Source organism: Bos indicus, chromosome 7 (genome assembly GCF_029378745.1).
Source record: "Bos indicus isolate NIAB-ARS_2022 breed Sahiwal x Tharparkar chromosome 7, NIAB-ARS_B.indTharparkar_mat_pri_1.0, whole genome shotgun sequence".
Classification (NCBI taxonomy): Eukaryota; Metazoa; Chordata; class Mammalia; order Artiodactyla; family Bovidae; genus Bos; species Bos indicus.
In genome coordinates, this window is record NC_091766.1 from 51,396,695 (window position 1) to 51,422,462 (window position 25,768).

The 25,768-nt window shown below is 42.9% G+C and overlaps 2 protein-coding genes across 14 annotated transcripts in view; one reads left to right on the plus strand and one right to left on the minus strand.

The window, feature by feature from the left end:
* The window catches only part of ANKHD1 (ankyrin repeat and KH domain containing 1), a 112,585-nt gene extending 94,473 nt beyond the window's left edge, over window positions 1–18,112 (plus strand). For 3 of the 10 annotated variants that reach the window (XM_070793692.1, XM_070793700.1, XM_070793694.1), the window contains 9 exons: window positions 1,744–1,893; window positions 2,068–3,680; window positions 6,564–6,740; window positions 7,742–7,993; window positions 8,534–8,709; window positions 9,394–9,558; window positions 12,604–12,713; window positions 17,438–17,611; window positions 17,771–18,112. In XM_070793692.1, the coding sequence (XP_070649793.1) occupies window positions 1,744–1,893; window positions 2,068–3,680; window positions 6,564–6,740; window positions 7,742–7,993; window positions 8,534–8,709; window positions 9,394–9,558; window positions 12,604–12,713; window positions 17,438–17,611; window positions 17,771–17,774 (2,821 nt within the window). In that variant the 3' untranslated portion in view covers window positions 17,775–18,112. Of the gene's footprint in view, window positions 1–1,743; window positions 1,894–2,067; window positions 3,681–6,563; window positions 6,741–7,741; window positions 7,994–8,533; window positions 8,710–9,393; window positions 9,559–9,836; window positions 10,316–12,603; window positions 12,714–17,437; window positions 17,616–17,770 lie in introns of those variants that run through there. The other 7 variants (XM_070793693.1, XM_070793695.1, XM_070793698.1 and 4 more) reach the window with 5 other exon arrangements.
* On the minus strand, window positions 90–25,694 carry SRA1 (steroid receptor RNA activator 1). 4 transcript variants are annotated; one of them, XM_070793708.1, is made up of 6 exons: window positions 25,478–25,694; window positions 24,983–25,130; window positions 24,732–24,857; window positions 20,197–20,405; window positions 19,629–19,737; window positions 19,055–19,505 (listed from the first exon to the last, which is right to left on the minus strand). In XM_070793708.1, exons 2-6 carry the CDS (start codon window positions 25,005–25,007, stop codon window positions 19,264–19,266), a joined length of 711 nt encoding a protein of 236 aa, XP_070649809.1. In that variant the 5' UTR covers window positions 25,008–25,130; window positions 25,478–25,694; the 3' UTR covers window positions 19,055–19,263. The 4 variants fall into 4 exon arrangements, with proteins under 4 accessions (XP_070649810.1, XP_070649809.1, XP_070649808.1 ...); XM_070793709.1 differs by lacking the exons at window positions 19,055–19,505; window positions 25,478–25,694 and adding an exon at window positions 90–982 and having other exon boundaries at window positions 24,983–25,043; XM_070793707.1 differs by having other exon boundaries at window positions 24,983–25,694.
* Between the last annotated feature and the right edge of the window lie 74 nt (window positions 25,695–25,768).

The following is a 25,768-nucleotide window of genomic DNA, read 5'->3' on the forward strand; positions in this document are numbered from 1 at the left end:
CCATACTATATCCAGAGTGGACTAAAGCAAAATTAGAAACAGTATGTAAATTTTATATGTATATTTTATATGATACAAGAAATGTTGGCTTTAGGAAAAACAAAAAATACTTTATTAAAGCATAAGATATAACAGTTTACAGACAAATCATACAAAAAGGTCACAAACTTCTTAAGAGAGATTCACTTGACAGCAAAGTCACAATGTTATTAGGGCTATGATATTGTTTAATGGTCCCATTTTGAGTCAGGCAAGTTTGTTCATCTACATAGAGTTCACTAAAGAATCGTTGTCTACTTTTAACTAATGCAGTTAGATCACTGTAAAAGGTGGGGAAAGAGCTCATAAAATTAAAACTTCCTTCTCCTTCAAAAAAATAAAGACAAATAGAAACACCCCTGCAGCTAACTTTGACAACTCTCTTTATTCACACTGCTCTATACTTAAACCATGATGAATAAAAACAGAGGGGGACCAGTGCTTTAAAATGTTTCACACAATCCAGAAGGTATTTCAAGCCTCTGCTCATGCTTTACAACAGGGAATTAGGACAAGACACAGATTTACTAGTGTGCACTTTATCACCAAAGGACTAAGATGTCTGAAGTTTTATTGTATAATTTTTCTAAGACTTTTTGTCCATTAGAAGCAAACAAAAAAGGAAGAAGTCTTGGCAGAACAGGAGAAATGATGTGCACTTAATAATTAGATTGATTTAAGTATTATACTATTTATGGCCTAGTCTATGCTCTAGCTTTCAAAATGTCTAGTCTTCCCAGTTTGTCTACATTGGGATATTAAATTTTGATCATGAAATGTATTTTAGAGTCTGCAACTGGGTATTCTTCTGGACGGTATAGTTCAAAGTTTGAGGGTGGAATCTTCAAGGGGGTAATCTTGACAGTCAGCAGTGACCACATGAAAATAATGGATGTTGCTTTCCTTTGGTTCTGCCAGCAAACACTGAGTTTCCACAATAATCCTGCAAGAGACCCAGGCCATCTTGTCAGATCCCAGTGTCAGCCTCTGGTGTTCTCTCTAGTTCCACTTGCCTCAGATCAGATCAGATCAGTCGCTCAGTCGTGTCCGACTCTTTGCGACCCCATGAATCGCAGCACGCCAGGCCTCCCTGTCCATCACCAACTCCCAGAGTTCACTGAGACTCACGTCCATCGAGTCAGTGATGCCATCCAGCCATCTCATCCTCTGTCGTCCCCTTCTCCTCCCGCCCCCAATCCCTCCCAGCATCAGGATCTTTTCCAATGAATCAACTCTTCGCATGCCTCACACAAGTGGAATTCATACACTTGTGAGTTGTTTTTTATGTAATTCAACTCCGAGGCTTATTGCTTAGTAAAGTCGTTGAAACTGATAACCTGCCTGTACTCATTTTCATATAGAGTTTAACAATGTGGTATGCATTATTTTAATTTTGAAAGTATCAATATATATGATCATTGCCATTCAGTTAACATGTGATAGTTTGAATGCTGAGATCGTGAGTGACTTAAGTATAATTTTTTTCAAATGGCAATGTGTTTTTCATCTTTACTAAATTAAATTCAGTATAAGAGGTCAGTTTCTAAATAAAAGCCTCTAATAACTTCCTCTTTAAGGTTTGATAAATACTATTCTCCAGATACTCATGAACATACTTACTGAGACATGTTTTTTTTTTGAGACATGTTTTTTTAATAAATATTTTTGTTTCATATGCTCATGTATGTGGTCTTCATTTTATAGGTCAAAAAAATTATCTGTTCCAGCCTCAGTGGTTTCCAGAATAATGGGAAGAGGAGGATGCAACATCACTGCAATTCAAGATGTTACTGGTGCCCACATTGATGTGGATAAACAAAAAGATAAGAATGGCGAGAGAATGATCACAATTAGGTGATTATGAAATATATATATATATATATATATTTAGTTCTGTGAGGAAGTTAAACTGTATTAGAAGCACATTATTCTTAGCCATGGTACTATCAGAATTTTAATTCGTGGTAAAGATTACCTAGTTTTTTATGATTTTGATCTTGTTTTGTTTTTTGTTTGTTTTCTCCCCAGGGGTGGTACAGAATCAACAAGATCTGCAGTTCAACTTATTAATGCACTTATTCAAGATCCTGCTAAGGAACTGGAAGACTTGATTCCTAAAAACCATATCAGAACACCTGCCAGCATCAAAGCCATTCATGCAAACTTCTCATCTGGAGTAGGCACCACAGCAGCTTCCAGTAAAAATGCATTTCCTTTGGGTGCTCCAAGTCTGGTAACTTCACAGGCAACAACATTATCTACGTTCCAGCCCACTAATAAACTTAATAAGAACGTTCCAGCAAATGTACGTTCTTCTTTCCCAGTTTCTCTGCCCTTAGCTTATCCCCACCCGCATTTTGCCCTGTTGGCTGCTCAAACCATGCAACAGATTCGGCATCCTCGCTTACCCATGGCCCAGTTTGGAGGAACCTTCTCACCCTCTCCTAACACTTGGGGACCATTCCCAGTGAGACCTGTGAATCCTGGCAACACAAACAGCTCTCCAAAGCATAATAATACAGGCCGTCTACCTAACCAGAACGGAACTGTTCTACCGTCAGAGTCTACTGGACTAGCTACTGCCAGTTGCCCTATCACTGTCTCTTCTGTAGTTGCTGCCAGTCAGCAACTGTGTGTGACTAATACCCGGACTCCTTCATCAGTCAGAAAGCAGCTGTTTGCCTGTGTGCCTAAGACAAGCCCTCCAGCAACAGTGATTACTTCTATGACAAGCACTTGTAGTTCCCTGCCTTCAGTCTCCTCTGCACCTATCACTAGTGGGCAAGTTCCCACCACATTTCTGCCTGCAAGTACTTCTCAAGCACAGCTTTCTTCACAAAAGATGGAGTCTTTCTCTGCCATGCCTGCCCCCAAAGAGAAACTGTCAACACAGGACCAGTCCACGGCAAACCTGTGTCCCCCCTCTTCAACTGCCAACAGCTGCAGTAGCTCTGCCAGCAACACCCCAGGAGCTCCAGAAACTCACCCATCTGGTAGTCCCACTCCTCTGTCCAATAACACACAGGAGGAAGCACAGCCATCCAGTGTGTCTGATTTAAGTCCTATGTCAATGCCTTTTGCATCTAATTCAGAACCTGCTCCATTGACTTTAGCATCACCTAGATTGGTTGCTGCTGATAATCAGGATACCAGTAATTTACCTCAGTTAGCTGTACCAGCACCTCGAGTTTCTCATCGATTGCAACCCAGAGGTTCTTTCTACTCAGTGGTACCAAATGCAACTATACACCAGGATCCCCAGTCCATTTTTGTTACAAATCCAGTTCCTTTAACACCACCTCAAGGCCCACCAGCTACAGTGCAGCTTTCTTCAGCCATGAACATTATGAATGGTTCTCAGATGCACATTAACCCAGCAAATAAATCTTTGCCACCTACGTTTGGCCCGGCCACGCTTTTCAATCACTTCAGTAGTCTCTTTGATAGCAGTCAGGTGCCAGCTAACCAGGGTTGGGGAGATGGTCCTCTGTCCTCACGAGTTGCTGCAGATGCCTCTTTCACTGTTCAGTCAGCATTTCTGGGTAGCTCTGTACTTGGACACTTGGAGAACGTGCACCCTGACAATTCCAAGGCACCTGGCTTCAGATCACCTTCCCAGCGAGTTTCTACTAGTCCAGTTGGTAAGTTATTGTAACTATCATGACTGCGCAATTTGGGGCTTTAACAACATAATCTAACCTTCCAAAGATAATAAAGCATTTATTTTATACATAATATTTATTGCATGATCATGAAGAAATAAGGGTGTTATCATAAACAGTAAAGACCCCTTAATGACTGCTGATTGAGTGGACAAAAAACTAGTTGTAGGTTAGTCACTCAAATATGAACTGCTTTATATTCTTTTTTATGATCTCTCTGTACCTGTTATCAAGGAAGTTACACCTTATGTCAGTTCATTTTCTTAGAATTGATATAAGATATTCATAAAAGGGACCCATAGGATGCTTCAAGGATTCCAAATTCACAGACATTTTTTAAATCAAAGTGAGTGTTTGCATTTCTTAGATTTAAAAATGTTGGATTACAATTCATAATCTACATTCTTTGTTTTCAGTCATGGGTGCTCAGAATGAATATTAAATGATGTCTTAACCCATCTTATTTATAGTAGATGGAGCTGCTTGAAGAGATCCAGTCGTGTATGCGCTCTTACTTTTAAAAAACAATTTCAAATCAGCTCTTTGTTCCTTGAAATTAGAAATTAGCTACTGAAGCAGTATAAGAAAGATTTGGAAAGATAAGAGGCTAGTGGTGGTTCAAAGATATTTGGAAAGCCAGAATCTATTTTCCAGAGTCTAAGGGCCAAAATTTTGTTCCAGTTTGCTCTATAATGCTCTGATTTAGTCCAATCTGCTCTAATAAATGCTAAAAAACAAATTAGAAATTGTGGCTGACCTAGAATGGGGGTAAGAAGTGATAGTGCCACTTATTTAGCATTTTTTTTCCAGTTGGAAAACTTCCCAGAGCCCATTTCCATTTTATTAATTATAAACTGATCTAAGTTGTTTAAAATTTGTGAGTTTACTAAACTTTGTGAGTTTACTAAAATTTGTGAGCCTTAGCATTTCTATCAGATACGTTTCCATTTACTTTTCAGGAAAACATAGCTGTTATATCATCTTTCAAATAAAAATAAATATTACATAAGACCATCTGTGGTCCAAAAATATTATTCTCCAGGATTTTTTTTTCTATAAATAGGTGCTATTTTAACTTTTCATTTTGGTCAAAACTAATAAAGTTTTCAGAGGCCCCAGGATGAAAGAAGAGCTCATTGCCAATGCTCAGACTGTGGTAAAATTTAATTAATTTTTAAATTAGTCCTTCACGTGACTGGCAGTAACTAATATGTGAATTTAGATGCCTTAGCTAGAGTTGAGCTTGAGATCTTTCATATTCCAGTGTTTGAGCTCTTTGCACTCTAATACTATATCCCAGAAGATGTACAGATTATGAATGGCTGGAAGAAAGAAAGTCAAGGAAATCATCCATCTAATTTGGTAGTAAACCAGGTTTGGGATCCTTATTATTCAGATCTGTAACATCAAAATTACTTATTACTAATTAAAAAACAATTTTTTTTTTTAAAGCAAGCATTAATCCTTGACCTTCATTCCAGGGTCCAGGATTGATTAAGCTTGGCTTCATTTCTTAACTGCCTGGGTGGTTTCTTTCGTTGACCTTCTTTCAAAAAACAAGAAAGCATGTAGAGAAATTGGAACTTTCAAACTCTGCTGGCAGAAATTTAAAATGTTACAGCCACTTTGGAAAAATAGTTCCTTAAGAAATTAAAAAGGGTTACCATATGATCCAGTAATTCTTCTCCTATGTATACCCAAGAGAAAACATATGCCTACACAAAAACTGGTATCCTCATGGCAACACCATTCATAATAGCCAGAAAGTGGAAACAATCCAATGTCCATCAATTGATGAATGGAAAACAAAATGTGGTGTATCTATATAAGAAGATATTATTCTCAGTATAATGTATATTCGATATTATGAGATAAAGTAAAAGAAATGGAGTAGTTATTTGTGGTACAACATAGATAAACTTTGAAACCATTTTGCTAAGTGAAAGAAGCCAGTCACAAATGACCACATATTGTATAATTCTTTTTATATGAAATTTCTAGAATAGGCAAATCTAGAGAGAAAAAAAAATGTTAGTAGTTGCTTAAAGGTTCAGATATGGATCAGGTAAAGGAGGATGGAGAGTGACAGGTAATGCATACATTTTCTTTTAGTGTGGACAAAAATGTTCTAAAATTGACTATGGTGATGGTTGTACAACCCAGTGAATATACTAAAGACCTGCCTGAGAATTTTGAATTTTTTATGTTGATGTTAACTACTTTTTCCTGAAATGAAATGAGCACCTATAATCCTTTTCCAGATCCTTGCCCTCTTTCCCTACTATATTCTCCAGAGAAAGCAATGGAATTTGAGAAGACTATCAAATTCAGACTTATATAAACTAGATATTGATAGAAATTTTGATGTAGTTTGCAACTTTTGATTTTCTTTTTTTGGTAAGATGGAGTTCTGAAATTATCTTTAGTTTAATAGTATGCTTTTCCTCCTTGTCAGGAAGAAAAAAATTGGTAGATTGTTATTCATTTTGCATAGGGAATGACTATAATTATAGAGATGAACAGCTATTCTTCCAAGTAATAGGTAACACTTAGTCACAACATGTTGTCATTTCATATCCCCTCCAATGAAGGCTTTGAGATTTATCTGAAACATACTCCAGGTAACTGCCATTCCTAAACACTGGACTTTCTATATCTAGTGTTGCCTGAGGTATTCTTCTCGACTGCAAGAAAAAAAAATGGGTTTGGGACATACAGTGTGGTATAAATGGATTCTTGTTGCTGTGATCCACAGAATAAACTGTGTGCTTTCTTCTTTTTTAAAGAGGAATTAAGTAAACTTTGGACTTTCATTTTTTAAAGCCTTAGCTAATTTGATTTCTTGGACCTGTTTTATTTCAGGATTACCGTCCATTGACCCATCAGGCAGCTCCCCATCTTCCTCTTCTGCTCCTCTGACAAGTTTTTCCAGCATACCAGGAACTCGGGTTTTCCTGCAAGGGCCAGCTCCTGTTGGGACCCCTAGTTTCAACAGACAACATTTTTCTCCCCACCCTTGGACGAGCGCCTCAAACTCATGTAGGAATCCTGGAGGAAATCGTCCCAAAGAATCTCTAATAAGTTATTAAATCATTTGTTATAGGGAACACCATATTGTAATTTTAAGTAATCTAAGTTATATGCAAATACCCAAGGTTTGTATTGCAGTCATGTCAAAAATTATCAGTCGTTTATAGGATAGAAAACTTGAGAAGGGTCAGGCTATTCTTTCAAGCCAGACTTGAAGTTACACTGAGACTTGGATCAAGAAAAGAGGTACAAAGAAAAGAGAGAAACTGAGGAAGAAGCTGCTTACCCTCTTGGTTTGAGTTCAGCTTTTTTGTATCCTCTATTTTCTGATGAACCATGGCATTTTTATCAAGAGTCACCTCTTTTAGTATCCAAACCACCACCTAAGGATCTAGTTACTTTATAGCAATCTAAGCATCATTTGTTATTAACTCATTCAGTATATCTGCCTTGAGTTTAAAAAAAAAAAAAAAAAGGGAAGTAGTTTTATAAGATGCTTTGAGGACAGTATTGTGAAATGGTTGTATTTAAATATCTAATCAGTTTGGTATGATTCCTCATTTATTTTTACATTTGAGGAAACTGTATTGCCATTTATAAGTAAAAATATTCCCCTGTTCTGACTTATTTCAATATTTAGAATAGATGAAGTTCTAAAAGGATGTGAACAGGATTTGATTTTTTTTTTAATGAGCATCATGAGGTAGTCAGTGAATATTGGTCCTTTGACAAAAGAACTACAGCAAGAATAAATAGGGCCTTCTTCCTTTCTAGCCTTGTTCAGTTCAATTAAAAAAAAAAATTTAGACTATTTGTACTTGCTTCAGGCAGTAGTAGTATAGGATAATGTATATATAACTCATATATTTTCATTTGAATGATCTTGCAAAATGAAAATTTTCTTTCCAGAACCTGTATTGTGGAATAGATCTTTCCAACAAGGTTTCTCATATTTTTATAATTTGAATTTTTATATGTAATAAAACAATAGAGAAATATTTTGCCACCAGGTGACTCTCCTATTCCATCTGTTTCTTCGGGATCATCTTCACCTCTTTCAGCCACTTCTGCCCCACCAACATTGGGCCAACCAAAAGGAGGCAGTGCCAGTCAGGATCGAAAAATCCCTCCCCCCATTGGAACAGAGAGACTAGCCCGAATTCGACAAGGAGGGTCTGTCGCACAAGCCCCTGTGGGAACCGGTTTTGTCGCTCCTGTTGGACACAGTGGAATCTGGTCATTTGGTGTCAATGCCATGTCAGGTACAGTTATAGTGCCCTCTGTCTGGAGGGATATCGAGTAAATTGTGAGATTTTGCCTTTTAAACTTAGTTCCTTATCTAAATAAGCTTAATTCCTACACTTAACCAGTAGGATTGTTTAAACCTTTGAGGAGCCCAGTCCAGTCTCAAAGTCTGGAATGTTAGTTTGGGTTATATATTAATAATAGATGTAATGTGTATGATAGTAATAAATATAATAAATAGTTAATTAGAAATTAAAAATTCAAAGCATACTTCCTTTCCCTCTTAAGCTTTTCATTGGAGAATGGGACAATCATTTGATTTCTTTCAGATAGCATTTAATCTTTTGAAGGACAAGGTAGAGTGTTTGGGATATTCCGAAGACTACATCCAGTTACAGGAACTTGGTTTTTTTTTGGATTGCAAAGATTTTTATGAATGTGTCCTGAGCTATCAAAGGAATGCTTTTGATTAAATTTAGTATGAAAAACTCCAGTGGTAATGTTTTGTTATTTTATCCAGATAAATATCTAACTCTTGATTTCAATTCTTTTTATAGAAGGGTTATCAGGTTGGTCACAGTCTGTGATAGGGAACCATCCAATGCATCAACAATTGTCAGACCCAAGCACATTCTCTCAGCATCAGCCAATGGAGAGAGATGATTCTGGAATGGTAGCCCCCTCTAACATTTTTCATCAGCCTATGGCAAGCAGTTTTGTGGATTTTTCTAAAGTGAGTTGACAAACATCATTGTACTTGTTTAACACTTTGCCAGCCAATGTAGTCACATGTTAAGGAGTAATTTGTACTGAAATAATTCTCGTTTTTGGTTATAACTAGTTTGTTTCTATGAATTTGTCAGATCTTTTATCTATTTTCAAAAGTGGGTTATGTTGTTTATGTTAGTTTGTCCTCGAACTATCCTGAAGATGCTGCCATCTTCTTTCCAAACCTGGAAGATTTGACTTTTGCTGCTTTGCATCTGGCTGCCACAGCTGAGAAGGGAGGCCTCTCCCTCTCTGGAAAGCTGGCTCTGAGCTCACCATTGCGCTCTTGTCTGCTCTGAGAGCTTCCAGGTTGCCGTAAAGCCAGACTGTGGCTGCAAGCTATCGTGTAGAATTCCCTTTTCTTAGCACAAGCTTAAGTAAATCTAAAATGTGGAAAAGTTGGGGTATTATATGTTCATAAAATATTGGAAATTTCCCAATCATTGAATATTGGGTTTAGTTGTTTTCTCTATTCTCAGTGAAAATGTGTTGCTGACGTAGATAACTACTTTCGGTTTCTCAACACTGTACAATGGTGCTGTACATACTCTGGAGTTCTTTGAATGAAGGGAAATGAGAGAGATCTATGCTGGTATTATGGAATCATCATTTACAGTCACTTTATGATTACACCATTCTGCTGTTTTAGGGTCTACCAATTTCCATGTATGGAGGCACCATAATACCCTCCCATCCTCAGCTTGCTGATGTTCCAGGAGGCCCTCTGTTTAATGGACTTCACAACCCAGATCCTTCTTGGAACCCTATGATAAAAGTTATTCAAAATTCAACTGAATGCACTGATGCCCAGCAGGTAAAATGAACTTAATGCTCTTTTATTTTTCAGATTTATCATGTCATCCTTTTAATTCTTTGGGTAATACAAGTTCTGAATATCAAAAGTCAAGACATCTTACCACCTTGATCTGAATTAAGTTTTTCAGTATCAAGATAATGCTACTTAACATTTTGTTTCATGTACTGTATTCTTTCTAGGCAGAAACAGTGAATTGCCATTGCATTTATATATTCGTTTTGTAAATGTCTAAAGATTCCTAATTAGAAATTCCAATTTTTCCTCCCCCTTTTCAGATTTGGCCTGGCACGTGGGCACCTCATATTGGAAACATGCATCTCAAATATGTCAACTAAGTTAGAAGGTCTTACTCTTTAGCCTTGTTTGAGAAATTTTGACCTTGGAAGAACCCTGGGGATTTTTTTTTAATGTGCCTAAGAAATTTTCTCTGAGGCTTTAGCAATGGAAATTTGATTGCCCCTTGTATAAGAACAAATTGATTTCCTAACCACCTGATTATGTTCTCTGGTTAGTTTAGCCATTTTGAAATTAGTGCTTTGGGCTAAACATACTGAATGCTACTTGTATGCAGAAAAGAATTAGATGATTACATATTTCAACCTTTTAGGGTGGTAAATACATGTACAATTGTTTACATACTTAAAAGGAAAAAGTTGAGTAAATTTCTTGTCATATAGTGGCTCTACTTAATGTAGCCTGTATTAATGTGAAATATTTACCAGATATTCAATAAAAAGATGAACAGTGTTTAGAAGTGGGGTGTGATCCTTTCAGTGGTCATGCAGGTACTGCCCAATCCACAATCATATTGAACCAAGTTGTTAATACTATATTTGTAATAGTCTTCTCACATTTTACACTTTAGAGTTCATTCTTAGATTGCCTTGCAAAAGCACTTTTAGAATAAGTTGTATACTTACTCTGTTAAACTTCCTTGTTCTTTGGTTTTCTTGCATATATTTTTATAAGTGAGAATGTTTCAAGCCCCTGTAATGTATCCTATCTGATTTTAGCAGATAGGCCATTAAAAGGTTTAGCTCTTTGTGGATCATGAATATGTTAATAAGAACAGTAGGATTTCAGTCAGATGACACTGAACAAACTTAAGACACCCAGATCACCCTTCAGACTCCTTTTGTGCTTCCTGACTTTTTAATCTAAAGATTTATTTTGGTTATAGGTGTTTAAGTTTTGAGTTGGGACATAGGAGGGGGTGGGGTGACTCATGTAATTCTGTTGTATTGTCAAATCAGCTGAATGTTTATAAATATGTGACTAATTCTGAGCTTAGTTTCATGAAGAGCCAATATGGTCAACAAACTAAACTCAGGAACCCTGGAATGGATTGCTTTGGCCAAACTATAGGCTATGCCAAGAATCTGATGCAATAGAGAAGAAAAAAACTATCCAAATGAAAAGAACAGTTATCAACTTGTTCATGTTGTAACGTGGTTGAATTACTTGGTCTTAGATAAAAGCAATCTAAAAAAGAAAACAAAATGTTGGAGACTGATAGAGAAGCCAGAACACACTTTAAGGCAAAGAAGCTTGCACAGAAAAATAGTAACTAGGAGCACAGCCATACCAGAAACACTTTTCTACTCTCATACCAACAGGAGTTCTTAATCTTCTCTGCCTTCCTCCTAGAGCCACCACTAGATGAGATACACAATGTTGTTCTATGTTAGACATACCTGGTTCTTTTGTCTTCTATATTATATTACATATGAAAGATTTCTTATTTTCTATTTTGATTGGATTTAGAAACTATCACTGGTGTTGAAGCTACTGCCTTTGTAATGCTTAATAACCACATCAGGTAGTCTCAAGAGACCTCCTCACCTTGAGGGGAACAAAGGAACCCTAGGATCACCTGCATATCTTGCTGTATCCAGTTATCACTAATAACACCACCCCCCCCACAAAAAAATCACCGAATATTAGTGAAATGAATGGAACTACTCTTGATGAAACATATAGTGAGAGATAATATTAAGTAAACTATTCAGTGGGACAAAAAGTAAGTGGTGTTCTATCTTAACTAATTAAAGTACATTTGAATTTTTGGAAGAGCTCTTCCAATATCTTCTACACCCTGAGGACAACAGAATGAGAAACTTTATCTCAGGTCAGGAACTAGAACCCAAAAGAAGAAGATACAATTATAAGAAACCCCCTAGGAGAATTAGGAACAGATAGCAGCTGTGCAGTTTGTAGCAGCTATTTAGGATACCCTCCTTCCTGTCCTTTTATCTGTACTGCCTTCTTTTCTATTTGAATCCCAGTAACCTACTCCCCACTACATTTTGCCTGCTATAATCTCTTCTTCCTCTGTCTTGCCTCTTCCTGGCATTACTTTACTGCTATTTTACCAACCTGAACCTTGGATTAAACCTAGCTCAGGTAAGAACTTAATTATTTTCAAATATACAAGGGATTTGTGGGGAGGCAGAGTGGGTAGAGTGGAACAAGTTCAGAAAACTAAATCCTCTTTTCATTTCTGTTACTCAATACTGTGTGACCTTAGGCAAGTCATTTCTCATCTCTGGGCTTCACTTTCCTCATCTGAAAATGAAATTTAGTATAACTGAACTCAAAAGGGTCTCCTAGTTCTAACAGATTTACTTGTCTCATGAATGAGAATATGCGGTATAGGACTGCTAGAATCTGATGCATTGCTGAGGTTTGAGAGCCCCTACTATTTGTTCTTACATGGAATCAAAAGCCTGCTGTTGTGAGAGCCATTATTGATTTTGGGGATTTAGTGGAGGCAGAAGAAAACCTTACACACCCATAGTGAGCCCTCAAGTCATTAAGAAACATCCTGCTGAAAAAATAAAAGGAACATCCTGCCGAGGCATAGATCAAACCCTGTGAATAACAGCTCATTCAAGAAATAAAACTGTATCATCAAGGTTTCTGAACCTACTTATTTCAAGTAGTGTTCAATAAAATAAAATCCCACCACCAATAACAGTATTGATGTTTTTAAGACCCTTTAAACCTATTGTGGCTACAGTGTGCTGACTTGCCCTTTTATAGGCCAGTCTGCTTCCTTCAGTCCCTGCTCTCAAAGGGGAAATTTCATCACCTCAGCTAACCAGACCGAAGAAGAGAGTTGGACAGCCAATGGTGGCCTCTCCCAACCAGAGGTAAGAGATCTCAGGACCTGGAACTATAGTTTCCATCTTGTAAATTCTCACCAAGTCTTCCCAACCTCAAAATTAGTATAGGAGGTACCATCCTTAGTTTGAGGTGACTTTTAGAAGGGGAAAGGCTGATCATATTAGAGTTTCAAGCCAGACAGGGAGGACTACTTAGTATACACAGTTCTGTCCCACTGTTTTAAGACCTTTGTACCACATTGTAAACCTAGGAAGAGACAAACTGTATGAAAACAGCCTCTGAACATCTTGTTCTCTAGCCCTGGAGTTCTTCTACCAAGAAATGTGGCTGGTTGTGACATCTTCCCCGTGGACCCTGTCCTGGGGTGAGAGACTGTAATAATGCTGCATTTTCTATTCATGCTCAAAGATTTGTCACCATGTGTCAATGTTATTGACAGGTTACTTTGCCTTCACTCTCTCTGATAGGAAATGGTTGAGTATCCAAAACTTAAGTATGTTAAGACCACATCCAATAAAGGCAGGAGCCTAAGCTTAAAGACCTAATTTGGAAAACAAGATTGTAAATCTAATGATGAGATTGCAAACCTATTTTGTGATTGCTTTTCATCTCTTCCTGTTTTATTTTAATGATTCTGATGTTAGTTCACAGTAATTTGCCTGGTGGCAGAGACCTGGTATTTCCCTACAGGTTTAATCAGATCTCTGAGTTTAAGTTGTTTTTCTTTTTAAAGCTCCTGTACTCTGATGGTCAGTAAGTGTTGACAAAATCCTCTGATTTCTTGGTCCTTCATGCAGGTTGAATGGATAATGGATCTGGCTTTCTCTCTAAAATCCAACTACCTATTCTCTAGTTCCCCAACCCTTGTAGCACACAGTGTCTCAAGAAAAGTAAGCTTCTGGTGGTAGTCTTATAGTAGTAGTAGTAACTGCTGCTGTTGTTTTATAGAAGAGATTAATAGATGGGAGACCTCACTTCCATACTGATCCTTCTTGACAGCCTTTGACACTCGTCTTGTAGTTCTTCTGCTCTCACTGGTCTTCCCCAGTCTCCTTTGGTGAAATCCTCTTCCTCCACTACCCCTTAAAGAAATGTTGATGTGCCCAGGTCTCTTCTTTTGGTGTATCTTCTCCCCAAGGAATCTTATCCCACAGCCTTAGATTTTACTCCACCCAAATCTGAATCACTAGCCCAGAGTTCTCCCTCTGTAGCTTCAGACCTGTACATCTGGCTCCTTACTTAACATTCTCCAGTGTTTTCCATCTGAACATTCCACACACATTTTATACTCCCCAATATAGTATATGCCCCTCCCCTTGTTTTCCTTATTATATTGCTGCTGCTAAGTCACTTCAGTCGTGTCCGACTCTGTGTGACCCCATAGACGTCAGCCCACCAGGCTCTCCTGCCCCTGGGATTCTCCAGGCAAGAACACTGGAGTGGGTTGCCATTTCCTTCTCCAATGCAGGAAAGTGAAAAGTGAAAGTGAAGTCGCTCAGTCGTGTCCAACTCTTAGCGACCCCATGGACTGCAGCCCACCAGGCTCCTCCATCCATGGGATTTTCCAGGCAAGAGTGCTGGAGTGGGGTGCCATTGCCTTCTCCATCTTATTATATTAGTTGGTACTATAAACTACCAAGACTCTCAAGTCAGAAGACTGGGACTTATCCTAGCTTATCTCCTTCCCACCCTACCCTTAAATCAGTCACCTTATCCTTACTCCTCTGTGTATCTGGATCCCCTTCACTTCTCTCCGTCCTTGCAGCCACTGTCTTCTTGCCCACCCCATTTCACTAGGCTGGAGTCTTCACCTTCAGTCTTAGTATTCTCCATCCCATCTCCCACTCTCCTCATTAGACTACTTACCTTGCTTAAAAGTTGAGTTATCATAGACAGTTCCTCGCAATCTGATCCCAAGCCTTATGCTCCAGCACTTATTATTAAAACACTTCTTTCAGGTATATACCACTTTATAAGAGGCTCAAAAGCCTTTTTGGAACAATACAACATTCATATCCTTGCTACCTGAAGTGTGATTCTAAGGACATGCAAACCTAAGGGTCGGCATCACCTGGGATTTTATTAAAAGCCTAGAATTTCAAGTTCTAATTACTGTATCAGAATCTTCATTTTAGTAAGATCTCCAGGTGATTTATGTGTACAGTAAAATTTGAGAAGCAGTGACTTGTAAAATAGTCTTTTTTTTTTTTTAATAAATAAAGAAATCAGAGCTGAAGGAAAATTTGGTGACGCCAAAGCTGAAGTAATACTGATAAATGCATGAAATCAGGTGGCCTGTAATTAATTGGCTGGAGGAGAAGGGGGACACTGGTGAAGGATATACTGATTTTGAGGAAGCCAAACAGCAAACTAGATCAAGTTGAGATTTTTAGTATACTCAATTTAGTACTTACTCTCTTACCATCTCTTTCATGCCTTCTTTCACATCACCATGCCTACATCAAAAAATCCTTTAAGAGGCCACTCTTGGGCCAGTGGTTAAGACTCCACACTTCAGTGCTTCCACTGCAGGGAGCTTGAATACCATCCCTGATTGAGGAACTAAGATCCTACATGCTTGGAGACTTGGCCAAAAAAAAAGCCAGACTCTGTCTTGCCAGAGGGCTAAAAAACCAAGCCCTCCTCTCCAGCCCCCAGCCCTTCTTTAGTTTTCTGAGGTTGTGAGGTTAGCTAGGAAAGATTAAAGGCAGGAGGAGAAGGGGATGACAGAGGATGAGATGGTTGGATGGCATCACTCACTCAGTGGACATAAGTTTGAGTAGACTCCAGGAATTGGTGATGGACAGGGAGGCCTGGCGTGCAGTCCATGGGATCGCAGAATCAGATACGACTGAGAGATTGAACTGAACTGAGGTTAGCTGTGGCAGAGATCAAAGAACAGGCCTATTGTATCTTCCAACCTTTATTCATCCTTTAATCAGTCCACTTACTCCACAACAAATGTCTGTGCACCAGGCCATCAAGGCACTTTAACCCTGTACTGAAACTGATTAATGGGGGGCATAATAGCTGTGCTTAGGGGCACACACTTAAATCAGACACACTCAAGTATGAATACTTGTTCCTAATACAAGATCCATGACTTCCAACCATGACGTAACCTCTCTGGGCTTTGGTGTCCTCACTTGTAACTTAACTAATAATAGTGTCTTACTATCCAACTGTTGAGAGGAATGGATGAATACAAGCAAAAAACGTGTGCCATACCTCACGCGTTCCCAGCACCCGCTGGAAATAGTAAATAGTAAATGACTGAGTGACTGCAGCGCTCATAGGCAAAAGCAGGCTGGCCTGTTTGGGGCCAGGAGGAACTGGAGGCCAGGGCAGGTCCGGGGACACTCTCAAACTTTCGCTGAGTTTGGGGCTTGCTTCCACGAGGGTAGGGCGGGATCTTCGGGTTGAGTGACGGCCGGCCCGCCCCCGCCGTGACGTCGTCCCGGTGTTGTGGCTGCGACCGCACATGGTAGGCAGAGTCCGCGACAGGCTGCGCTCAGCGTCCTCAGCACCAGCCACTGCCTTCCTGCTCTTTCCGTTCGCTATGCCCCATCCACCAGCTGCCCGATTCATGGGGGCAGGGAAGGGCTGCCCGACTGCTACGGCAGCACGCCGGGGGCGGGCCGGGGGCACGCTATACGCCGCAACCCCCGGAGGTCAGAGGGCCGGGCCAGGGTCGACAGGCAGCAGGCAGGCCTGCGTGTGCTTGTCGCGGAACGTGGGCGGGGAGGTGCGGGACTGGAGTTGTGTGCAGGCCCCCTTGCATATTTTAGCTTTTAGCGGGGTGCGTTCTTGGAACCTATGTTCGGTTCCCTAAAACCTGGAAGTGATGCAACATGGCCTTCTGCCTATTTTCCGGGTGACTCTGGGCGGAAATCATCACTGTGGCCTGGGTTCTGGGCTCCTTGTTCACCCACCCCTGCCAGTATTGCTGCCTGGGAGTTATAGCAGGAGCTTTGGCCCCTTGGCTGTGTGGCCTCAGCAGGAAGCAACTGGGTTTTGCAAAGCTGCAAATGGTGGGGATCGGGGGCTGGAGGTGGGGGCAGTCGGGGGCAGGGGCTTTAGGCCGCTGTGCTGGCTGGGTTGCCTGGTGCATGATTAGTGGAGCAGCCTGGAATCACACCTACTTAGGGGTTCCTGCCACGCAGGCAAAGGGGAGGAGTGAGAAGAGGTAGGGCCTTGTGAGGACATGGCAGGGGCCAAGTCCTCTGGGCTGAGCTGAGCCTGACAGGACTTGGGAGGGGTCAGGATGAGAAGAGCCTGTCCCTGGGTTTCAGAGGAGGAGCACTGCCCCTCCCTGTCCAAGCCCAGGTGGCAGCACTAGCCTTCACATCTGTTCTTCGGCTTCCTCATCCACCTGGGGCTAAAGGGCTAGGCCCTACCTTTTGAACCAAATAGGTGAAGTTCAGAGCCAGCAGAGGACAGGAACCTCCAGAAGTTCTTGAGCTCCAAGTCTGGTGGTGCTCCTGGAGCTCCCCTAAACCAAAAGACCCTGCCTAGACCAGCTGGGATGCCCCACTTGCTCTATGGTGCTCAGACACATCTTGGTTAGGCCCAGAAGCCTTCCAAGTGCTATGAGAGCTAGTCAGCTGAGATCCTGACTGGGCTGCAGAGCAGTAGCCCTTAAGAAAAGGGGAGATGTAACCCCTTGGCACCTAAAAGACCTGTGTCTGGGGGTCCCAAACAGCTTTGTACCCAAGCTCCTGCCTCTTACCTAGCCCCTACCCCTTGACAGGCACCAGGATCATCTACGACCTAAAGTTCCTGCTGGAGTGCAAGAACTCGCCCACTGCCCGGAGGCCTCCCTGCTGCCTCCCCCAGATTCCCGGGGTCACAGCGCCTCCAACAGCCCCACCCCCCAAGCTAGAGGAGCTGACGGAGCAGAAGGAGACAGAGGAAGAGATACCCGGTAAGGAAAGCAGGCCCTAAAATTTTAATATGGCTTTGAACCCAAAAGCCCCAATTACGTAGATTGGGGGTGGGGGTCAGTTCTGAGGGGGCTGTCTGAACTAACACCGAAGCCACAGACTGCCAGCCCAGCAACCAGTCCTGCCCTTTCTCTCCCCAGATGATGAACAGTTTGGAATGGACATCTGATCCAGTGCAGATGACCACATGTGGAATGAGAGGATTCCGTCACGCTGCTGCCGCTACCTCCTTTCTCTGGGGTATCCAAAGGCCTACTGGCCTCATCTAATCTGGAAGGGGGTGATATGTTGGTTCTGGGCCTCCATGTTGGGTCTGAGGCAGCTAGACCAGGGATAGGAGTAGGCAACTTGCCAAGCCCTTAGCTCTACTTTCTTTGGTCTGTAGCCACTCCTCCCAACCCCTGGCACTTGGTTACAGCTGAGGCTGGGCCAGGGGAATGGAGAATGTCACTTTCTGACTGCTTAGTAAACATTCAAAGAAATGTCTTGGCTCCAGTGTTCTCCTCAATGTTGATCTTCCCAGCTCAGCCATAATGTAAGGGCCCCAGCAAACCTGGTTAGGATTAGAGGTCCCAGGTCCCTTCCTAGCTCCCTCTGGGCCCACTTGGAACAGCAATTAGACCCTGAGGCAGACTTTGGGGACAGGTCATAGGAGCTGCCAAACCATAAACAGCAATAGCCTGACCCCTGCCGAGGGCAGTTCAAGCCTTTCCAGGAAGCACCCTTCCCGGAATCAGCCTCTCTAGCAGTCCCTCCCTAGTTGTTTCAAAGCAGGAAACAAGAGGCACTGCCCCAGCCTACAGCCTTCTTTGGTCTCTCCCCATGCCTTTTCTGCCTCCTACTTGTAAGTACCAACCTTATTCCAACACTGAAAACCTGTACTCTCCCTTCTCACAGCATGATGTGAACCTCCTGGCCCCTTCCACCTGGTTCTGTTGTCCTCAAAGTGTTAGAAGACCTTAGGGCCCAAACCGAGGCAGCAGCTTATTTGGTGAGTCAGATAAAGAGTCATAATCCTGCTCCCCCTCCCCTGCCCCCATGGGGAAAAATCATGTTCCCATATTGCAACAATCTGGTCCTTTTCACCTTCAGTTTATATAGCTATGTTATAATCTCTGTAGCACTTGCATACATCAAGGGTGATGCAATGCAAATAAGCAGTCTCCTCCTTTTAAGAGAAAAAAATCTCCCCATGCTATTTGAGCCTTTGTTTCCATGTTGAAACAAAGTCATCCAAACATAGATGACTCAGCCCAGAAAGGGATGTATGTTTCCATGTAATTTGGGGGAAAGTGCCAGGTGATAATCTACTCATGCTTAGCAAGGCCATTCATGATGAATAGAGGAAAACAAGAAGCAGAGCAGTCAAGGACACCAGAGGGAACATATGAAGGGCTCGCTCATCTCTCCTACCCAGGGCCCACTATATTGAGATGTTTTTATTGAAATGCATATGGTATGATAAAGCAACCTCGTTGCGGTCCAGGTGAGACCTCTTCCCCCAGAAATGGGTCAGGCCAGAGTTTCCCATGGGCAGACCGTCTTCCCAGTGGTAAAAAGGAGTCAAGTTAGAGAAGCCTCCCATGCCAAGGCACAGGAGATGGTGTGAGATGAGTCTGGGGAACCCACAGGATCACAGGTCATGCTGGATGCCTGGTACAGTTTGGTTCTGCTCAGCTGTGGCTATGGATTTCTCTTCATTGGCCTCCTCCTCTGAAAACAGACTCCTCTTTACCGCAATTAATCTTTTAACTCCCACCATCCACTGACTGACCTCAGTCACATGGTCAACCATGAGTGAGCGGTGGATGTCATCTGCTGCATCCCACTGGTGGCTTGAAAGCTCTGAGGAGAGAGAGGGGCTGAGCAAGCAACCTGGAGCCAAAGATATAGCTGCCACTCCTCCCCCCTCCCCCAGTCAAAATCTCAGCACCTAGTCCAACTCGGACAACCATGGCAGGATGAGGGGTTAGGCTATACCAAGGGACCCCACCACACCTTGCACCAGCAGAGCCATCCTCTTCTTTACAGGCATTGACAGCTTCCCTCCAGCCCATTGTTCCTGCAGCAGAGCCAGGCGTCGGCTGATGTCATCACATACCTGCTTCTGCGAGACAGAAGCACCCTCCAAGTCAGTGCTGCCAGCCCTGCAGGGGCAGGGTAGGCAGCACATGCTCTGTCTGGCCCAGGAACTTTATACTCAATCTGAGTTATGGTTCTTTACGAAAAGATTAGAGGCCCCACTAAGAATCTGATGAAATCTATGGATCTCTTTTCAAGGAAAATGTGTGTATGGCTAGAATTTTTAAATTTCTGGAGTTTTTCAGATGGTTAAAAATTAATTCTATAGTGTTGCTTTACAATAAGGAAAGTGAAAGTGTCAGCCGCTCAGTTGTGTCCAACTCTTTGCAACCCCATGGACTGTAGCCCACCAGGCTCCTCTCTCCATGGGATTCTAAGGGCCTAAGACCACTCTACTTTGCTTTAAGACTGCTCATCAGGTCAGAGGGTCTACCTTTGGGAGCCACACCTGCATCTGGCTGTTGATGGGAGCTTTCCCACTTACCTTTATGTGGCCACGGCAGTCCTCCAATGCCCGTTCCAAAGGTCTCAGTACATCTTCCAGCAGAGTCTCAGACTCAACGACTGGGGAATCCATGGGCTCCGTTCTGGAGGGAGGACAGCTCCCCACAAATTGGGGGGGTCTGGAAGCCTTACTTGAAGGAGGTGGAGGCCCCATTGGGGGGAGCCCAGGAGATGTCTCTGAGGTAGGGACTGAAAAGATAAAGCAGGATCAAGCAAATATGGCTTATATACAAAGAAATAAAAATGGATGCTGTGGTAAAGCAGAATAGTAGTAGAGGACCCTACCTAGACTGTTCAAGGAAGGCCTTCTAAGGTGATGTCAAAGTTTGCCCTAATTCAACACAATGTGACATCTGGCAAGTTACTTTTAACCTCTGAGCTTGGGTTCCTCTTCTATAAAATGGGGATATTACAGTAGCAGCACTTATTTCACAAGGTTACGATGATTAAGTGTAAGAATATAGGTACAGCTGCTAAAGTGAGTAGCAAAAAGTGCTCACAAAGTTAAGAACTTGGATGAGATAGATGCAGTCATTAAGAGTTGAAGGAACCAAGTACGAGGGTATAGGTAACGGCAGTGCCCAAGAGAAGGGAAAAGTCCTGATGTTCAAGGAACAGAAACAAGGCCTGTGTGGCTAGAAATGCTTAACACAGAAATTATGAGCTTTCACTGGAGAGGTAAGTAGGGGTCCAGACCCTGCAGGACTTTGGAGGAGTTTGGTCTTGAGCTGTCTGCGCTTAGTCGCTCAGTCATGTCCGACTCTTTGCGAGCCCATGGGCTGTAGCCCACCAGGCTCCTTTGTCCATGGGTATTCTCCAGGCAAGAATATTGGAATGGGTTGTCATGCCCTTCTCCAGGAGATCTTCCCAACCTAGGGATCAAACCAAGGTCTCCCGCACTGCAGGTGGATTCTTTACCGACTAAGCCACAGGGAGGCCCAGGAATACTGGAGTGGGTAGCCTATCCCTTCTCCAGGGGATCTTCCTGACCCAGGAATCGAACTGGAGTCTCCTGCATTTCAGGCGGATTCTTTACCAGCTGAGCTACCAGGGAAGCCCAGTTTTGAGCTATTACTCCATTAATGGTAACAGGAAACCATTGCCAGGTTTATAAAAGCAGGGGGTAATGTCACTAAACTTGTGTTTTATGGCGTTCACTCTTTATGGTCTGTGAAAAGTCGATGAGAATAGGTAAAGAAGGGCAGGGATACCAGTTGGGAGGTTAACAACAGTCCAGGAAAGAGAAGGCTGGCAGGGACTAGAGTGAGAGTAGACAAGGGGAAATGGGGTGGTCTGATTTATTTAGGAGGAGACAGAACAAATCTTGATGGAATGGGGGTGAAAGACAGGAGCCAAGAGTGACTCTTGGTATCTGACTTTGATGACACGATGGCAGAATCACTATGAAAAATGAGAATACTGGAGAAGAAAAGTCAAAAATTACTTTCATGTATTAATATGCACATGGATGATAATTCATCTAATTGGTCTGTCAATTTGACCTCACCTCCAGTGACCACTCTCCTTCAGCATCTCATCATCTGCCTTGTTCTCAACAACAGTGTCCACCCCTCCTACTCTCTAGCGCAGTTACTCAGATTTTCAAGGTGCATTAAAATCACTCCCTTTAAATTGATATAGCTACAGGGACTTGCCTAGAGAAGGCAATGGCACCCCACTCCAGTACTCTTGCCTGGAAAATCCCATGGACGGAGAAGCCTGGTGGGCTGCAGTCCATAGGGTTTCTAAGAGTTGGACACAACTGAGCGACTTCACTTTCACTTTTCACTTTCATGCATTGGAGAAGGAAATGGCAACCCACTCCAGTGTTCTTGCCTGGAGAATCCCAGGGACAGGGGAGCCTGGTGGGCTGCCGTCTATGGGGTCGCAGAGTCGGACACGACTGAAGCGACTTAGCAGCAGCAGCAGCAACACAGGGACTTCCCTGGTGGTCTCCCTGGTTGAGAATCCACCTTCAATTGCAGGGAGCATGGGTTTAAATTCATAGCTACAGATTTTAAAAAACATCTAACACTGCCTGAAAATCCTATACTTTGCCTCTTTTTTCTCCTCTTCAGAACAATTATTTCCACATCTTATCGCCTATAAACTTTTCTACCTTCTCCCTTTATTTTCCTTTCCTTGATGTCTACTTCTGACCCTGCCTCACATTTCACCGAGAAAATAAAGGTCATTAAACAGGAACACTCATCTTCTCACCACCAGTTCTGCCTACCCACCTGCACCTGGAGCTACTTTCCTTTCTCTTCTAGTAGATGAAAGGCTCCCGCTTCTCCCAGAGGCTCTCTCTCCAGCTGGGCTCTACCCACCTCTCTTGCCTTCTCTGGGCTTTGCTCCTGCAGTCATCCCTTTCCCCTGAGCAATCAGTTCTCCCTCTACTGAGCCATCCCATCAGCACGCAGAACTCTCCCTTACCTCACATTCCATCCTCAGGTACTGCCCTACTTCTCATCACTCCTGAATGCTTCTGTTAGGATCACTGGTGATTGCTACGTCTGTCAAATCAAGTGGTCCCTTTTCTCCATCTTACTTACTTCTCAGCAGCATTCATCAGGGTTGAATCAAGATACTACTCTCTCCCAGAGAGTAATTCTACTTTTCTTACTTCACTGGTCATTTCTCAGCCTCCTTTGCTAATTCTCTCTTCAACCTTGAAATGCTAGAGAACCCTAGGGTTCTGTCTTGAGTCCTGTCTTTACTTTTTGCACTCAAGTTCATGACATTAAATACTATTCATATGATAGTGACACATTTCTATAATTCAGGCCCAGAGCTCTCCCCAAAGTAGCAGCCCAAAGTCAACATGGCCAAGACAGAAATCTTGCTTTTCTCCTACCCTGCCAAAACCCAGTTATCCCATATCAATGAACACCATCCAGTTCCTCAAGTGAAAAAATGTAAGTTACATAGCCTCTTCTTTCACCTCACCTATTGTATCTACTCATTCCTACTGACTTTGTCCATATCCATCCAATTACTACTACCTCTAGTACTCCTACCCCTGGCCAAATTATCATATTTTACCTGTGTTATAGTTTTTTTCACTTCTTCCCTAAAATCTGTTTTCCACAGAGCAAACACAGTGATCTTTTTAAACATGTAAGTCAGTCAGTGTTTCTCAATCTGGGGAGATTTTGCCTCCAAACCTCTGGAGACACTTTTGACTGTCACAACTTTGGGTGGGTGCTACTGGCATCCAGTGAGTAGAAGCCAGGGATGCTGCAGACATCTTACAATGTACCTACATGTACAAGACAATCCCTCACAAAAAAGAATGATCTGGCCCAAAAGGCCAGTAGTGATAAGGTTAAGAAACTGATTTATATCGTAACTCTGCAATGTTATAGGTGTGGATAATAGAGGGATGAAAAGAGCTGAATCTGAGCCCCCTATTCAGGGTCACATCAGTCATCACTCAATCATGTCCCACTCTTTGCAACCCCATGGACTGTAGCCCACCAGGATCCTCTGTCCATGGAATTTTCCAGGCAAGAATACTGGCGTGGGTTGCTATTTCCTATTCCAGGGGCTCTTCCTGACCCAAAAATCGAACTTGTGTTTCCTCAATTTCCTGCACTGGCAGGCAGACTCTTTACCATGGTGCCACCTGGGAAGCCCTTAAAGTGCCACAGATCATCTTCAACTCTATCCCTAGCCCACTATGCTCTAGCCATCAGATATTCCTTTAGTCTAAATTTGCCAAACTTACCTCTGGGCTTCTGCACTAGCTGTTTCTAATGCCTGGAATACTCTTGCACCTGATCTTTGCATGACTGCCTTTTTAATCCTTCAGGTTTCAGCTTAAATGTCAGCCCTTCGGATACCTTAGTTACCCAATGACTCTCACATCACCCTGTTTTATTTCTCTGCAGAGTCCTTACCACCATTTCATCTTTCTCCAAAGTTTCATCTTTCGCCAAGAAAACAAAACTTTTTGTCTTGTTCACTGCTGTCTAGTTTGCCTTCAAACACAGCAGGTGCTCAGTAGATGATACTGATTACATGAATGACACGTTAAGTCTGAGATGCTTATCATACAGTCCAGTGATGAGGTAGAACATACAAATGGATGTACCACCATGGGGTTCCGAGAAAAGATCCAAGTTTGGAACAGAATTTGAAAATAATTTGGTAACAAAAACTACATTAAAAACCGTAAGTCTGGATGAGGTCACCTAGAACGAAAGCAGATTCTTTGGAGACAAACCTGGGCAACAGACAGTTCAGTTCAGTCGCTCTGTCGTGTCCGACTCTTTGCGGCCCCATGAACCGCAGCACAGCAGACCTCCCTGTCCATCACCAAGTCCCGGAGTCCACCCAAATCCACGTCCATCGATTCAGAGGAGCTCAGAAAAAGGCCTGAACCGAGCCCCTTTCTGGGACTCCAACCTCTCCCTCAGTAAGTCCTCAGAAGAGAAAAATAGGCTAGCGGGGCAAGCTTATCCCGGCACAGCCCATTCTCGGGGGGTCTCGGCACACAGGGCTCTCACGCACCTCTGGGGGATCCATCCTGGGGAGCGGCGACCCTCTTGGTGAGAGGCGAGCGCTTGGGTCCGCCAGCCTGGGTCTGCAGCCCATAGGAGAACTGCGGCGGATCGTTCCAGCCGCGCTCCGTGTTGCCTGCAAAAGTGAGAAGACGTGAAGCGAGCCCGAGGGGGCGACAGAGGGTCCGCACCCCACACGGTAACCGCCCCCAGCCTGGGCCAGGGGAGGACCCAGCTCCCTAGCCCACCCGCCTCGCTCACCCGGCTTCACATACAGCTCCGCCATCTCCACTTCCGCACGGCCAGCGGGGCATCACGTCATTTCCGGGGCGGCCGCACCCAGCCGGCTAGGACACGCCCCCGACAGGGCAGAGTTCCTGGACCCTCCAGGATGGACAATTCAGGAACGCTGAAAATCGCCGTCGAGACCCTGCTCCAACTCCGTCTATTTCAGCTACTTAACAGTCGGGAGTGCTGACTATATGGTACGAAATGGGGCTATTTTCCAGGAGGTGCTGCTCTAGGAGCTTAAGTCCCCTGTGGGTTCCCTCTCCAAATCACAGTTGCTCTCAGAAGCAAGTTTACACCACCAGAAGCTCCTGCCCCACATATGCCCCACTGTGATCTAGCCAAGTGGACTTCCAGAACTTCTGTCCACTTCCCTGAACGTTTACACTCTCTTGGTTGGAATATATTTATCTGGAAGCCTAGTACACTTTAAAGTGTCTCAGACCAGGTACTTCTGAGGTGTCTCACCTGAGCTCCCACAACCCTCTGAGACTTCCCAGTTGTACTGCATGTTATCTTCAGTCCTTGACTTTCGTTTATTTGACAGTCTCAGAAGGTGGAGCCCCTATTTGATTATACCTCCAATGCCGACTTAATGCCTAGCACAGAGAAGTCCTTCAGAAATATACTTGTTAAATGAAGTCAGATTTCCAACTCTCCCATCCCCTTATGTGACTACCAGCTGCCACCAACACCAAGGACAGATACAGACCCTCATCTCATACAGGCTGTTAACTCCCAACCCTGTCCCAGGCCCAA